This window comes from Takifugu flavidus, chromosome 7 (genome assembly GCF_003711565.1).
Source record: "Takifugu flavidus isolate HTHZ2018 chromosome 7, ASM371156v2, whole genome shotgun sequence".
Lineage (NCBI taxonomy): Eukaryota > Metazoa > Chordata > Actinopteri > Tetraodontiformes > Tetraodontidae > Takifugu > Takifugu flavidus.
In genome coordinates, this window is record NC_079526.1 from 3,325,096 (window position 1) to 3,340,196 (window position 15,101).

Consider the following 15,101-nt stretch of genomic DNA (forward strand, 5'->3'; position numbering starts at 1 on the left):
AATGCATGTTTGTTGGTGACTGGAAAAGATTAAGAAAGATAACTGTGTACATTAATATAAGACCCTATATCACTAATCTGCTAAAATGTTTCACTAAAACAAAATAATCCACCTTTGATATCCTGCTAGTTGGGGATTTTCTTTCTAGTGGGGTGGGGCTAATATGGACATTGAGTTCTTCTTCAATGGTCCCTTCATTCTCCAGCTTTGGTTCTTCAATATCAGTAGATTCGGACTTCTTAGGCACTGTAAAATATACATTTAAAGTGAGATATACACTTTCTGTGTTAAGACACACACACACAAAAAAAGCTACCTCTTTTTTTCCTGCGGTCCCTAATGAGTTTCTGGGTTATTCTCCTCCAGCGTGGCTGAGAGCTTAAAAGCTTCAGTTTAGACACTATGGACAGATCGTTACTCACTGCCGGACGCAGCTCATTAAACAAAAAGCGTAAACGCTCGATTACAGGAGCGCACACCTCTTTGTAAGAGCGACCTTGTTCCTGATGAGTCTAAAATCAACAGGACAAGGACAAATAAGACAAATCAAATCAATATTTTTTGATTTTAGCATTTGTTGTAATCCATAAATTAGTAACCGTACCTTAATTAAAGAACATTTTGCCTGGTAGACCATGCGGCACACATCAATTACAGCTTTTGGGAGAGACCTTTGTTTCCCTTGGTCCAAACCCAAGGCACATTGACTGACCAGTGAAAGGGCAATGTGACCTGGAACAGCATTTACATTAAAATGATGCTCAGTTCAAGTTCAGAATGACACACAAAATAATCCACTGCAAAAGGATACCAACAGGCCTACTTTAGTATAAAATAATTTAAAATTAGCTCCTATTTCTTCCATATACATTCGGCCTGAGCACAGTTGCTAGGTTACCGAGGTCTTGGTGTTTGAGTAGGCAGCAGAGCAGCAGGCGGCCGACTTCTTCCACAGGATGTTCAGGGGGAAATGTGATGGGTGTAATAAGATGGTACTGCTTGCAGCTACGCTCTATTTGGCACAGGAAGTCCTGACAAATAAAAGACAAAAGTATGAGTGCTTCCTTTAGCATCATGACTATACTGTTTGTTCTCAGATCATCGCTTCGCCGATGTTACCTTCACTGTGTGGTCTTGTGTGTTATTGTCTGCAATGGCCTGCAGGAAAGGCTGGGCGTGGTCACTGAGGGTTATTCTTTGGGAATAGAGTTTGGCCTTGTCTGGAGTAGTTGTACCCAAGGAGCTGCAGTGGTCTTCGTCCTTCTCTTCATTGTAATTGTAATGGATCTGACTGGTCTGCAGACCCCCAGAAAAAATAGGAGACTGGAGCCACTCTGCAGGAATAGAATTAAACTGCAGTAAAAGTCAGGAGAAAATGAGCCTGGCAAATTATTATCTCTAGCTTTTCAAAATCAGCAGATATGATGTCATGAACCCACTTGCACATTCAATCTCCATTGGGGACAGGGGGGTGCTCTTGGCCAAGTAGGAGGCGTGGAGGCCCAGAAGCAGCCCCAGATTCCTTTCAGTGTCAATCAGTGGAGACGAGAGACTGCTGAGGTCTGGAGTAGTGACTGTCTCCTGGTTTGGCTATAAATAACCACAATTAAAATCAAAGTTAATCAAGTCAATATGCAACAAGCTCCCAAAACCAGACTGTTAACAGTACAATCCTTAGCTATGGAGAAGCAGGAGACAAAGAAGAAGGATCATCCAATAAAGACTGGTAAAGACTATAAATAGGATATGTTTGAAAATGTCTACATTCAGGCTACACATATAAGAGATTATGACCAGAAATAAGGGCATGTGTTCAAATAGTGGGTACCTCCATGTACTGCCCAACACAGAAGGCCTGCATCGACTCCCTGGTGTCTTCAAACTGCAGAGCTGCCTCCAAAGCAACCACTGGGTCTTCTCCAGCAAATTGGGCTGTAAGCAGAGAAAAACAATCAAATCTTCTTTGCCTTGTTTACCAGTTGGTTAATCTTTAAATAACTTATACGAAAGAAAGTTCATACTGTTCTAGATTGATCGTTAAAATCTTACCCAGGATACTGTTTCCCGTTAATGACTGAGCCTGGAAGTCCTTGATGTCATAAACTTTTCCATCAATGACTGTCCAGAAGCCACCATCCTTGTTGTGGTTCTCCAGATCTGCCTTGCGAATAAGAGAAACTTCCTCGTTGTTTTTGATACTTTGGCCTGCGAAAAAGGAACCTGCGCACGGGGAATAAAGAGCAGTGTGAAAATTGATTTTGGTCAATCACCTCAAAAACACAGATCCTTTTTTAATAATCATTTTAAATCCTCAAAAGTGGAAGACAACAAGAGGTATTGTACCCATAATTCCTGGCCAAGCTAGATCCTCATTATCATCCCTCTCATGTCCAGGAGCCAAATGGTTGAAACGGTCAAGGTGTTCGAGCAGTCCAGCCAGGAGTGGGATAGAACCAGTTTCCTGCATTAGTCCAGCATCAATAGTGAGGAGGAGGATGATGGACACAACCAACTCTGGCAGGAGAACTCCTGTAAAATACAATAGCAATAAAAAGAAGTCCACCCCAAAATGTCACATTACGTTAAGTTATATGTCAATTACACCGCACGATAAGAAAGCCATTACCAGTTAAATCTCCTTCAATAACACGGGAGACTTCAGCAAAGTGGCGGCAACCAGTTGAGGCAATGCTTGTTGCTACTGGTAGAATGTCTCCAATGTGTGTACACAGTAGTGCAATATATTTCTTTAACAGCGAACCAACACCAAGGAGTTCAGGGTCTGCAAAGTAAAAGAAAAAAGTATTTACCGGTACGTATCAAAAACACAAAAAAGCCTAAACGCCAGGGAACCTTTAGCTCCAAATACATGACTTACTGTATCCATTCACAGTCTCCGTGCCATTGGCACGCATGTAAAGCTTGCTAACCAGCAGCCTCTGGAAGCGCAGTAACAGGTCAAGAGAGGCGGAGCGTTCCTTGTTGACATTCTCAGCCTCTAAATAGTTCGAGATACGCCGAGCAACATCCTTCAGCCTTGCAATGGTCTGGGAGGCAATGTTCCTGCAAAAATTGATCCAGGGCAGGAAATCTTTTAGCATGTAGTGAGGTTTTAAACATGTAAAAACCACAAAGTAAGCTGAAACATATCATTTCATAGAGGTTTGACAGTTGGTGTGCACAATGAAATGGTCTGACACTAGCAGGTACCTCAATAGCTGCTGTACAAGCTGCACCAGAGGCAGGCTCTGCTTCCCAGCTGACTCATAAATGCCCGTGTTGATAAGGTCTTTGTCCAACATGGTGCGACAGCGATGCATGGTGGAAGCGTTGGCTTCCTGCTCATCTATTTCCTTCTCTTTCTGAGCCTCCTTCTTGGCTTCAATGTCCTGTTTAAAAACACCGGTTTGAAGCACCTCATGATTAAGAGTAACAAGTACACTTAACACACTGACCTGTATCTCAGCAGTGATGGCTGCATTCAGCGCAGATTCCAACCCTCCATCAGCCATTAAGCTGCTGACTAAAAGGTCGATCATGAACCGACGTCCTGGGCTCACGCTCATTTCATTTCCTGATGCTGGAAAAAAAAAAAAAAGAACATAATGAAAGCCTGGATGTCGCCATTCTGACCTATTTTTAACATTTTTTATAAAATATGATACAACAGATGGTGAAAGACTTCTTGTCTTGCACTCACCAGTATTAGGTAGAAGTGAAGACAATGCCCTTGCTCTTTCCTCGGCAGTGGGCAGCAACACAGACCAGCCACTCTGGAGCACTGCTTGGGCAGCTGCCTGAACAGTATTGAGCACCCCAGCATTGCTGGCAAGCACCACTATTGTCTGTTTAAGGTTGTTTAGCAGGACGCTGCCAAGCCCGAGTCCAAGCCTGTCTGGATCTACCTGATTACTGATGGCTGCATGGAGCTGAGGAGGAACGTGTGACACATTACAAAAGCTCAGAAAAATAAACTCGCATCAGAAAAATGACAAAATAAGAAAATTAGGTTCAAAATAAGAGTTGTAAATTAAAAACAAAGGAAAAAAAACCCTATAACTCTCGCAAAGAGTTAATAAACCCTAAATAATAAAACACAAAGTGTTTGCGGTTGGTAGATTACCTGAAGCCGAAGCAGATTTAGTGTGGCAACCACCATGCACTCCTTTTCCTGCGGGGGAGGCCAGTCTGAGGTTCCATCCATCCCCTCACTGACCTGTCGCAGGAGCAGATCCAGCTGCTCGAACGTCATGGGGCAAACGTCCACCACGAATGGCACACGCAGCCCAACTGACCACTCGGAGCAAGAGGACCATGCAAAACTCTGAAACAACCAAATTAAAAGAAATCAATACATACACTACCACAATATTAATGATAATCTCTTACAAGACTGAGACTTGGATTCTCAAATAAACTGAATTTAGCATTGACCGGCTTGTTACACCTGAAATTACCTGTCCTGGGCCACAGGAGATTCCAACAATGTGCTTCGAGTTGAGCCCTGGAAGAGCCTTAGGCTGCTTTTTATTGGAGAAGAGGGTATCAAAGTGCTGCAGCTTGTCATTGCTGCCCCAGCTGTGCACCTCTCCATCATCGGTCAGGGCAAGGCAGTGTGTCGATCCCACAGCCACATCCACGACCTTCTTACCTGATTATAAACAGAAAAGGTTGATGCAATATGAGTGTTATGATAACTTATTATGCCAAATAAAGTCCTATCTGCAAGCACGTGAGATTTGATCTTTTTTTGAACAATTTTCCCTCTGTAATCTTCAACAGATCTAACAAATGTGCCATTTGCAGGATGATCCAGTAATTCTGTAATTCAAACTCTCATTTCATGACTTCCCTGGGCCAGTCGGGGACTTGATTTCATCATTGAATGCATTTGTAAAACCTCACACCAAATATTTTGCACAACTACTGAAGAAAACTACAATAGGTGATGACAGACTTGATTTTTTGTAGTAAAAAAGAGAAGTGGAACCATCTGATGAAACCATCTTGAAAGCAGTAACAAACTTAGTGGAGACAGAGTTGACATTGAACCAACAAATAATGGTAATGAAACAGACTAAATGTTGTTTATTGATGATAAAAGAAAAAGTATTCTGATGCTAAAAAACTGACAGAACTGCATCTGATGTGCTATCTTTAACAATCCATAAGGATTCAATTCTTTTAAAAATACGGTATTATATCTTGTAAACTATATTAAAGTATAATATCGCTTTTCAGTTGCTGGAATGAAAGGACATCAATTAAAAGGGTGTAATCTAGAATTTTCTAAATCTAAATTGTGAACTTGCCCATAAGCATTATATCGCATCTACTCACCCTGAAGCGTGTCGAGCAACTTTGGGAAGCGCACGTGTTCGTCTGTGCCGTGACCGAGGCGCTGGTTGTCACCCTTTCCCCAGGTATACACCTGTCCATCTTTGGTGAGGGCCACTGAGAACTGGCTGCCACAGCACACCTTTACTATGTCCAAGTCCTGTAATTTCTCCACAAGTTTGGGGGTCTTACAACCGTCGCTGCCTCCTCGGCCCAGTTTACCATAATCTCCATCCCCCCAGGACCACACCTGACCTGGAGAAATGAATATGAACAAGAGTTAAGAGGGTAACAGAACCAATGGTTGGACGTGCAGACAGATCCTTTCACACCATTTTCTGTCACAGCCAGTGTCTGTGCATCACCACTTCCACAGGCCACATCCACCACCTTCAGCCCCTTCAGCGCTGTCACCAGCATGGGTGTTGTCTGATCCTCACTGGAGCCTACAACAAACCAATGGACATCACTTTTTTAGCACCAAAACCGACAAGAGACACCTTTATGTTAAAGCTGAAATACAGTACAACACCAATAGAAGTTTACCGTGGCCCAGGCGACCGTAGTTCCCTCGGCCCCAGGTGTAGAGTTCACCATCAATAGTAATGACGGCGCTGTACGTGCTCCCGCAAGCAATATGCACCACATGCTTTCCTGCCTGCTTCCCATTGAAGGCTGCAATCATTGTAGGCTCCTCTAAATACCTGAATAAAGAGACATACAACAGGTATGAGTAAGTATTATGGAAAGTTATCATTCATAGCTTAGCTATCAAGGCATTTATAAGGGCCTCTTTATATTGGATACAAGCAGGAATCTTGGAACGCCATGTGGCGATCTAGTAAATTTACAACTTTGGCACATCGTTGATTCATCTGAATTCTGAAAGATTACTAACGTGGCGTCTCCGTGTCCAAGGCGGCCTCCGTCTCCGCAGCCCCAGGAGAAGACCTCCCCGTTGGAGGACAGAGCCAGGTAGTGTTGCCCGTCAGGATGACCTGCTAGTTTCACTATCTTTCTGGAGCTCAGACTATGGATTAACATAGGAGCCTGCAGGAGGATACTTAATTATCAATTCATCCATCATTACTTCAGCAATCATTTTTATTGTATAACAGATCACTTTATTTCCACAAGAAATAATCTGCAGAACTGACCAGAGTTGTGCTCTTGTAGTTTTGTGTATAAACAGCTCCACTACTGGACAGGATGAGAAATCCTTTCTCTGAGCAGACGATTTGTGTGACTCCAAGGCTTGAAAGGGATTTGCAGTGAATGGGTCCATTAACATTGGCATAAAGCTTCCAGCCCAACAGACCCCAGGCAATCACCTCCTGCAAGGTTCCCTTTGAATGAAGTAGAGCAGACAAACAAAAACCATGGTAACTGAATGAGCCTGGAATTCTCCTGCGGCCGATATGAATAAAATACAATCAAATGTGGAAAGCTGGCATTCATTTTAAACATTAGCAGAGGGATGAAATTGGAATGAAATTAGGCACAATAATCAAAGGACAAGAGGGAGTCGTGTCAAACATTACAACACATGTGGTTGCTAAAAGGTTTATTACCTTGTGTGATGTCGGGGAGTTGCAGTTTGGAGGACTGTATGGAGAAGCAAGGCGGTCCAGGTGAGCCATGATCACTACAGCTGTTTGGCGGAGATCAATAGCTAGGTCATTATCCTGAGGCAAGATCAGGTAGCGCAAGAAGCTTTCATTTGGACTCAGGGGGGCTGTGAGAATCTGAAAATCACAGCAGCATTTATTAGCTAAAAGGTCAACCAGGATGAGACTAGAGAACATCATCAGAAGACTTTTGTTTGAAAAGGGTCCTAGTCCGGCGTTATTCTGTGAAAGACGGTCACCTCAGCTTCCTCTTCAGTAACGGGCTCCTCCTTGCTGCTGTGTATGTTCTGAAAGCGCTGCAGGAGGGGCAGCAGAGGGGCGCTGGTTCCCTGCGTGGAGCGCTCGTTGTCCATCTCTCTGGTGCCACTTTCCCAAAGGCGCAACAGCAGCAGAACAGCAGACAGCAGCTGACTGGACGTGTGAAACGTCAAACAAACCAAGTGAAAAAAGGCGGGGAAAAAGACAGGTATTAAGAGGATCCAGTTAGTGTTATTTACCTCAGAGTTCCCCTCTGGACAGCGAGTTCCAGGAGGATGGCCAAGGCCAGGTGCTGGTCTTGAAGAGGAATGTTGCCTTTGGTGCTGGCGCTCCCATGTATGTCACTGAAAATATTGCGTTATGGCGAGTCAGCCAAGGCGATTCATGATAACACGCAGCCCAAACGTACAGGGCTCTTTCACAATTAATAACAACAACAGATGAACCTCAGAAACTTGGTGGCTCTCTCGACAACTTCCAGCCACACGGATGAAACTGTTCCCTCATCAAAAAGAGTGGCCTCTGGCAGAGCACGTAGCGCGTCCAGAGACTCCTGCAGCAGCTCGCTGCAAAGATCTGCATCATCTCCTGTAAATCACAAATACAGCAACAACACATCATGTATAAAACACCTACTCCAGTATGAAGAATGCTGTTTAAGTTTACAATAGAACTCCTTAATATCCAAGATTACACTTGCAAATTCACTGCGTTCTCATTAAAATAACACAGATTTACGGTAGGTGGTCCTCAACCTGGACTTTTAATGCCTTAAAATGAACAAACCCCTAACAGGTAACAGCTGACAGAGCCTGGTTCTGTTGACCTAACTGTGTGTTCCAGGAATATTGCTAGACTCAGGCTGAGAAGGCTTAACTGCACGCTGCTCATGTTACAGGCAGGAGGCAGACCTCGTTGTTCCCACCCTGTCCCTCTGAGCAGAAAGCTCTGAGGCTCACATCACTACGCGCCAGGAAAATAGAATCTTTACCTGCTAAAGAACTGGTGAAGCACATTAAAAATCAAGTTGGAATGAATGACAGAATCCTCCAAATATCATTAGGTAAAAATTGTAGGTCAAAACCTACAGTTAATGGTCAATTTACAGCTATACTCAGGTTTATCTTTTCTCAAAAAACAAGAGACAAGCTTTTGTCTGCATTATCAACATTCAGGGGCATTCTTACCTGACCTCCAGGCTCTTCGCAGGAAAGCAAAGGCAAAGGAAAGTGCTGCTCTGGAGCCAACCCTGGCCAAACCTTCAACACCTTTACTGACTGGGCGAGAACTGGGGAAAAAAACAGAAAAGATTGCCAGATGGTTAAAAACTAATTTCATGCATTTGGTATGAATAAACTGTGTTTATGGGTGTTTAAAGTAAAGCAAGCCTGTACAGTCATTCTCCAGTTCTTATTATTATTACCTCTTATTGTCAGCAGTAGGCAGTGGTGGGCTCGGGGGAGACTTATAACGAATTTTGTACTTCTCCTCCAACATGCTGTGGGTGAGGGAGATGAGGTAGCGCTCCAGGATCACCAGGCGCTGCCGCAGACGCTGGGCAGACAGGGTACTTTTGGCCATCAAACCTGAGAGCTTCTGCTGGTCTTCAACTAGGACTGCCAAACACTCCTTCAATTCCGACTCATCTATGCAAAGAAAAGTGCAAGAAAACTGAATAACTTGCTGTGGTAAAACATCTTTCTTGCAGAAAAAGAGACAAATTCAATCTTCTGTATTCAAACCCTTTAATACTTGTAGTTAAATCAGATAATATTGACCCGGCTGGACTTAGTCACAAATATCCTTTATCACTGAGAAGAGAAAATACATTATTATATATTTACACAGTGGCCTGGAGGGTAGATATGATGAGCCAAAATAGCAAGTCTGAAATCCACTTAAGCTTTATGTAAGCCTGACTGGCCTGAGGTCGTATGATCCACACTACGGTCAGCTGGCTCAGCTGTCAAGACACACATGTATCGGTCCAGCTGTCTATTTATTATACACGGTTCTTAAAATCCATATAAAACAGGAACATCCTCTGCAAAAGTAAAAAAAAAAGAGTACATCTGTAAGGCGGCTCCTTTGGCTTGTTCCAAAACAGGAGCCAAGCTATACTGACTGTGAAGATCAACATGATACAGATATCCGTCCAATCGACAGACCAGCAGGAAGTGTGCTGTACGAGCTTTAAGCATCAATGTCAGAGCACTGGTCCACGGGGCATTCCAGTCACAACGTCCAGATAATGTCCAGTCTGCCCAGTCAGTGCAACAAGTGGAACAAAAGGGAAACAGAAGTACAAAACAGAAAAGTCTGAATTCACTATTTTCTCCCCATCCCCCACTTAAGGCTTATCTTTCAACAGTGCTGTCCCACCCAGTTATACCAGTAAACACAGATGCATGTGACAGAAGTCGCTGCAATCAGAGGCCCCATTCATCCACCAAATAAAAATACCAGTAAATAAAAAGTAACCATTTAAACACTGAGACTTCGCGCCTGACAAGCCAGAAAAAGCGTGCACGCGTCAACAAGCCTGGCGAGGAGATAAATAACGTTGGCCGTGTGTTGAAATGGTCGGTGTCATTGCATCTCGTCGACATTTAGGCCTTGCGAAACCCTCTGCTGTCAGCGGGGGTATTTATTACTCACACAAAAACAGAGTGGTGTAAAATAAGCACATTCTAATGCGCCTCGGCGGCTCTCAGGAAGCCCCTCTCACCTGGCTGCCGCCCCCAGTCCCATGTCTCAATGATGGAGTGATGCACGGATGTCAACAGGTCCTCGTCTTCTTTCTTTTCTTTGTCATTGGTTTCATCTTTTTTCTGAGATCCAAAACAATCGGTGCAATCCTCTGTAAAAACAACACAGGAGGCTGTGACTTGTTGTCCACTCGTCCCACTCAGACTGCTGCAGTGTTCAGGGTGTACCACTTTACCTGTGTGTGCTGACTCTTCTCTGTTGAAGGTTATCTCTTCATCTATAACCATTTCATTCCACATCTCACTCAGTCCTTCCGGAGAGAATGCACGCTGCCAGAGCAAGTGAAAATTCACACTCTCATCAAACAAAGAGCTTAACTGCAACTCTGAATCTATTCTAACAGGAGAACAGGGGATGAAAGTACAGATATGATGACATTTTTTTGGTTACAAATCCCAATATCTGGACATTTTGTGTCCACTGGAATTTCCAGGGACAAAAACATGTTCCTCTTACTAAAAATACGATGTGAAAATTGCCCAATGCTCATTTTGAAAGTACCCTTGAACGACTCAAATATTTTAACCTACTTCAATCGTTTCATGGCCATTCTGACACTTTGACAGGGAGAAAAAAAGATGAGGTTCATTGTCATTAGGGAGAGGATCGGCATCATCAGATAAGAGATTCCAGACATTAAGGCACAGTGATAATCACCAAGGCAAGGAACATGATGGAGGCAAAAACCAGGGAAAGATTTTTGGTGAACACAGGTGGCAAGGGTTTACAACGAATGATGCTTCTATTGATTAAATCGGATCAAAGCAGTATTGTGCATGTTGGGGCTGATTAATCTGATTGAGACTGAAGTATCTTAACGTGCAATAATCGTTGAACAAAAACATTGTACCATGATCAACCTTACAACAATGTGCATGAACATATAATGACCCATGTCAGGAATATAAGATTTGGGGAAAAAACAACTCATAAAACTTCAAACTGAAACTAATAACATCCATCCAACCCCAGTTTCACGAGGCTCACAAAATATCATGCTGCAAAACAGAAAAGTAAACAGTAACAGTACAGAATTTTTAGACTGCATACCTGTAAATCTATCTTCAGCCATTTGTCATGGAATCTTAGCTGAGCATCGAGGGTGAAAGATGGAGAAGGCATCTTTCCTTCCCCTCTTTGGCTGCAAATGCAGCCGACCTGCAGAACCATGCAAGTTACCAAAAAAGCATAACGCATGATGTAAAATCAACTTAAAAAAATATTTGTGACCCTAACATGGACTAACCATGATCCTCAAATGTAAAGAATGGGAGGCCAAAGGCCATATAATGATTTAAGGTGGAAAAGGGTCCCTTTTGTTTTAGCTTATGGGACATTTATATTAAAACTATCATAAGACAGCAAGTAGGTCACGCCTGAATATTGCAGCTATTATTGTGAATGTCTCTATAAATAAGGTTAGACATAATAATGTGGTTGAAACGTTTCCATATCTATCTGAGTCGAGATTGTCTTGTTTACTAGAGTTAAAAGTAAAAGGCCTAAAATATATCCAGAACTATCATTACATGACACTTAAGATGAAAATTAGAATAGAGCAACATGAAATGATATTAAGGGCAGGCTCGGTTAACATTTCTAAGGTTTTTAGACCCTGATTATTTTCTCATAACAATAAGCGATTGACTGACAGATAATATTATGCACTGACACAGCGTAATTTCACTCAAAACGTAATACTTATTGCTGTGTAACGTTCACGTTAGCTTGGCCGCTAAGGCTAACAGATGGCAAAGCAGCTAGCTAATACTAACACAGCGTTAGCTACCTTAGGCTAAACTAGCTCTCCCCATTAAGAAGCATCTATGTCGTCGTTTCCCTGGGAGCTCTCAGCCATAGCTTTCCGGTGAATTCACCGGTGCAGGGTGGAACCTGTCAACCTTTTAAACCGATTTCTTACCTGCGATGTTTCCTCAAAGCTTTTCTCGGCTGCTCAGCTGCTTTGCAGCAGTAAGACATTCATAATGGGCTTGATTGACAGTTCGCAGACTGGAGTATGAGGCATGGAAACAAATTACGTAGTTGTAACTCGGGAGATTTAAAGTAATGAATTCCACTCGAACCGCCCGCTGAGGTGGGATCGCCAAATGCAGATGATTAATTTCGCATTCGACGTTAATCCGCCCGCTTGTGCTGGCTGGTGTTTAAAAACGAACGCTTCCTTTGGTTTAAAGGCGGGACATATAAGGGGCGGGGTAGATCCACAATAACCGGCCTCGTGTTTCAACTGTGCGGTAGGTGGCGCTGTTTCTCCCTAATAGTGAAGGCGGTAATTACAGATCATTTATTGAGCAACAAGTTATTTTAAAATGATGATTCATGTTTATTCATTAACAGCATGTTTGTTCATTAAGAGCTGCACGTGAGTACTAGAATCAATCAATCAATCACCAAACAAAAATGATTCGAGAACGGCACTTGTATTACATTTTTTTTAAATCCGTTTTTTTAAATAATTGATGTAATCATTGCGATGCCTCAATATCGGGGTGGGGAACCTGTCTGTGGTAGTGGATCTGATGGTGATCTGGTGATTTCCTTTTTAATCCGGATGCTCCTCTAATGATCATTTCGGGAAGATCTTATGATATAAGATAAATGTGGTTCTCGTTATCTTTTACATGGAACAGAAGACACTCAGTGAGCATGGTACAATAGGATGTTGTTCATATTTACACCCAATGTCTTATTGACTTATTGTGTTTATGCATTATTCTGCTAAGCGTCGGTGTTTGGAGGAGTTCCTAATTCCTCTTAAAGAGCGACCATTCTACAAATACGCAGGTTGCTAGAATTGGATTTCAATTATACTTTTGTTGGTAACATTTGATAAAATTGGTAAACTGCATTAATAAATGAAGCGTCTGTGTCGGTACCAGGATGCGCGTAACAGCAGCGACCGGCAACTGCGCATGCGCACTAAGTCACTTCCGAATTCAGATCATCAGCAGAAGTGGAGACTTGAAGTCATTTAGCTACTCAAATTAAACACAGTAGTCCGAGTTATGGCCCCAGGTGGCATTCCTTTACCCCTTACTGGAATACTGATAGCAGTAGTTGCGAGTTTCATCAATGGGTCGACTTTTGTTCTTCAGAGAAAGGGAATATTACGTTCCCGTGAAAAAGGTAGAGCACATAAGTACGCTTGTGGTATATATATATATCTCCATGGCAACATTGCTCAAAGGGACATTATGAATCTCACATAGTTAAGGTTGAATGTGTTTTCCACAGGACGTTCGTACCTCACTGATGTGTTCTGGTGGACGGGAACGTTGTCCAGTGAGTACAGCGCCATCTAGCGGACAGAACGAGATTTTTGAAATTAGAAGCCACTGTTTTTGTTGATTTCCTCTTTTTGACGTGATTCTGCGTCTCTGTGCATAAAACAGTGGTTGTAGGTCAAATCGGGAATTTCCTGGCTTACAACGTTGCTCCTGCCGTCATAGTGACGCCACTGGGAGCACTGGGAGTCCTATTTGGGTAGGTCTTAGACATTCCATAAAATGTTTGTAATTACACAATCTCTGTCACGTAGCCAGCACATCGACCCTGTGGGTCACTGTGTAATATGAAATTGTCCTGTTGTTGACACGCAGAGCTCTGCTGGCTTCTTGGATTTTAAAGGAGCATTTAAATTTGCTCGGTAAACTGGGCTGCGTGCTGTGCTGCTCGGGTTCTGTTATGCTTGTCGTTCATGCGCCCAGAGCAGAGGCTGTGACATCAAGGACAGAGTTTGAGGAAAGACTGCTGGACCCAGGTCAGTTTGAGCCTGAACACAACAGGAAAGTTGCAGCATGGTGATATTTCACCCTCTGTTTTCCCACCCTGCAGTGTTTGTGGCGTACGCCCTCCTGGTGCTGCTCCTACTCCTCGTATTAATCGTGTGGGTCGCCCCAGCTCACGGTTCGTCGAACATCATGGTGTACATCTGCATATGCTCCCTCTTGGGAAGCTTCACCGTTCCGAGCAGCAAAGGACTTGGCCTCGTGGCGAAGGACGTCTTGGCGGAGGGGCCCCCGAGCAGCAGAGCTCTGGCTCTCTTCCTGGCCCTGCTGGCCGTGCTGGTGGCCAGCATCCTGACGCAGTTCCTCTTCATCAACAAAGCTTTGGAGCGCTTCAGCTCCAACACGTTCGAGGCCATTTACTACGTGACGTTCACGTCCAGCGTCATTCTGGCTTCTGCTCTGCTTTTCAAAGAGTGGACGGCTCTGAACGTCGCCGGCTGTCTCTCCATGGTCTGTGGTTTGGCGACCACCTGTGTCGGAGTCGTTTTACTCCGCATTTCTCAAGAGGCTTTAATTACATGGAAAATAAAGACAGACTAATGAGATGACTTTCTAACTTTATTATCATACTTAAAACACTTATTAGTCCTGTTCTACCTCCAATTTACACAATACAAGCTCCACTAATGATGCCAAATACTTAAACTGAACATTTGACAAGACTCTTGGAATTGTTTTTATGCCTCTTATGTAACATGTTATAGTAAAATAGAAATTTTATTTTCATACCATATAATCTGCTTTGATTTCTGTATGTCAATTAGTAACAAAGAGGCTTCGAAGTGCCACTGATTGTTAAGTTGGAGGTGAAGCAAAGGTTTCGATGCTTTAGTAAGCCTGAACTGTGCTCCGAGTGCTCCTGCAGATCAGGGTGAACACTGACGGGCTGAATTATTCAGTGTCAATTCTGAAGTCTCTTTCTTGCTCCTGTTGTGTTGAGCACTTGTGACAAAGTTTGAGTTTTAAGTGTGTAAACCTCAGAGACAGTTTATCCTGTAGCCACCGTCACGTGTGCTCTCTGAATTTGTGAAGAAAGGTCATTTATTTTTATTTTTAAGGTTAAAGTTTATATACGTCTGTATTTATTTGTTTGTTTATTTTTTATCTGATTTTCCCGCTTTAACCAGTAAATTAGCTAGAAAATCGCTTTTAATCGATTTAACTAGAATGGTAAAGTTCCATTCACAGATATTTTAAAGCAAGCGTGTCGTTCGTGTGTTTGGCTTGTTTAAAAGGCGTTTTATTTTACAAAGTTCGGAAAATAAACACCAACTTTTCTAAAATAAAGATGGGCCTCGGT

At 43.0% G+C, this 15,101-nt stretch overlaps 2 protein-coding genes across 3 annotated transcripts in view; one reads left to right on the top strand and one right to left on the bottom strand.

Moving 5' to 3' along the window:
• The window catches only part of herc2 (HECT and RLD domain containing E3 ubiquitin protein ligase 2), a 34,632-nt gene extending 22,482 nt beyond the window's left edge, over positions 1-12,150 (bottom strand). For both annotated transcript variants that reach the window (XM_057039417.1, XM_057039416.1), the window contains exons 1-31: positions 11,914-12,150; positions 11,043-11,150; positions 10,168-10,261; positions 9,952-10,083; positions 8,647-8,869; positions 8,411-8,511; positions 7,670-7,811; positions 7,463-7,567; positions 7,205-7,376; positions 6,909-7,082; positions 6,495-6,683; positions 6,236-6,387; positions 5,884-6,041; positions 5,670-5,783; positions 5,341-5,592; positions 4,458-4,651; positions 4,124-4,324; positions 3,701-3,929; positions 3,456-3,580; positions 3,211-3,389; positions 2,879-3,063; positions 2,627-2,782; positions 2,344-2,529; positions 2,050-2,220; positions 1,829-1,932; positions 1,440-1,590; positions 1,120-1,334; positions 899-1,031; positions 605-732; positions 317-512; positions 113-246 (exon numbers count right to left, since the gene is read on the bottom strand). In XM_057039417.1, coding sequence (XP_056895397.1) covers positions 113-246; positions 317-512; positions 605-732; positions 899-1,031; positions 1,120-1,334; positions 1,440-1,590; positions 1,829-1,932; positions 2,050-2,220; positions 2,344-2,529; positions 2,627-2,782; positions 2,879-3,063; positions 3,211-3,389; positions 3,456-3,580; positions 3,701-3,929; positions 4,124-4,324; positions 4,458-4,651; positions 5,341-5,592; positions 5,670-5,783; positions 5,884-6,041; positions 6,236-6,387; positions 6,495-6,683; positions 6,909-7,082; positions 7,205-7,376; positions 7,463-7,567; positions 7,670-7,811; positions 8,411-8,511; positions 8,647-8,869; positions 9,952-10,083; positions 10,168-10,261; positions 11,043-11,114 — 4,767 coding nt within the window. In that variant the 5' untranslated portion in view covers positions 11,115-11,150; positions 11,914-12,150. The remainder of the gene's footprint in view (positions 1-112; positions 247-316; positions 513-604; positions 733-898; positions 1,032-1,119; positions 1,335-1,439; positions 1,591-1,828; positions 1,933-2,049; positions 2,221-2,343; positions 2,530-2,626; positions 2,783-2,878; positions 3,064-3,210; positions 3,390-3,455; positions 3,581-3,700; positions 3,930-4,123; positions 4,325-4,457; positions 4,652-5,340; positions 5,593-5,669; positions 5,784-5,883; positions 6,042-6,235; positions 6,388-6,494; positions 6,684-6,908; positions 7,083-7,204; positions 7,377-7,462; positions 7,568-7,669; positions 7,812-8,410; positions 8,512-8,646; positions 8,870-9,951; positions 10,084-10,167; positions 10,262-11,042; positions 11,151-11,913) is intronic.
• Positions 12,151-12,909: 759 nt separating this feature from the next.
• On the top strand, positions 12,910-15,088 carry nipa1 (NIPA magnesium transporter 1). The gene is made up of 5 exons (XM_057039421.1): positions 12,910-13,139; positions 13,248-13,295; positions 13,406-13,496; positions 13,613-13,773; positions 13,848-15,088. Exons 1-5 carry the CDS (start codon positions 13,019-13,021, stop codon positions 14,339-14,341), a joined length of 915 nt encoding a protein of 304 aa, XP_056895401.1. The 5' UTR covers positions 12,910-13,018; the 3' UTR covers positions 14,342-15,088.
• Positions 15,089-15,101: the final 13 nt, after the last annotated feature.

Excerpts from the sequence above, each read along its gene's own strand:
- nipa1 (XM_057039421.1), top strand. The coding sequence starts at position 13,019 with ATGGCCCCAGGTGGCATTCCTTTACCCCTTACTGGAATACTGATAGCA. Across the intron at positions 13,296-13,405 it reads GTGGACGGGAACGTTGTCCA|TGGTTGTAGGTCAAATCGGG; the intron begins GTGAGTACAGCG and ends TGCATAAAACAG. Across the intron at positions 13,774-13,847 it reads GGAAAGACTGCTGGACCCAG|TGTTTGTGGCGTACGCCCTC; the intron begins GTCAGTTTGAGC and ends CCCACCCTGCAG.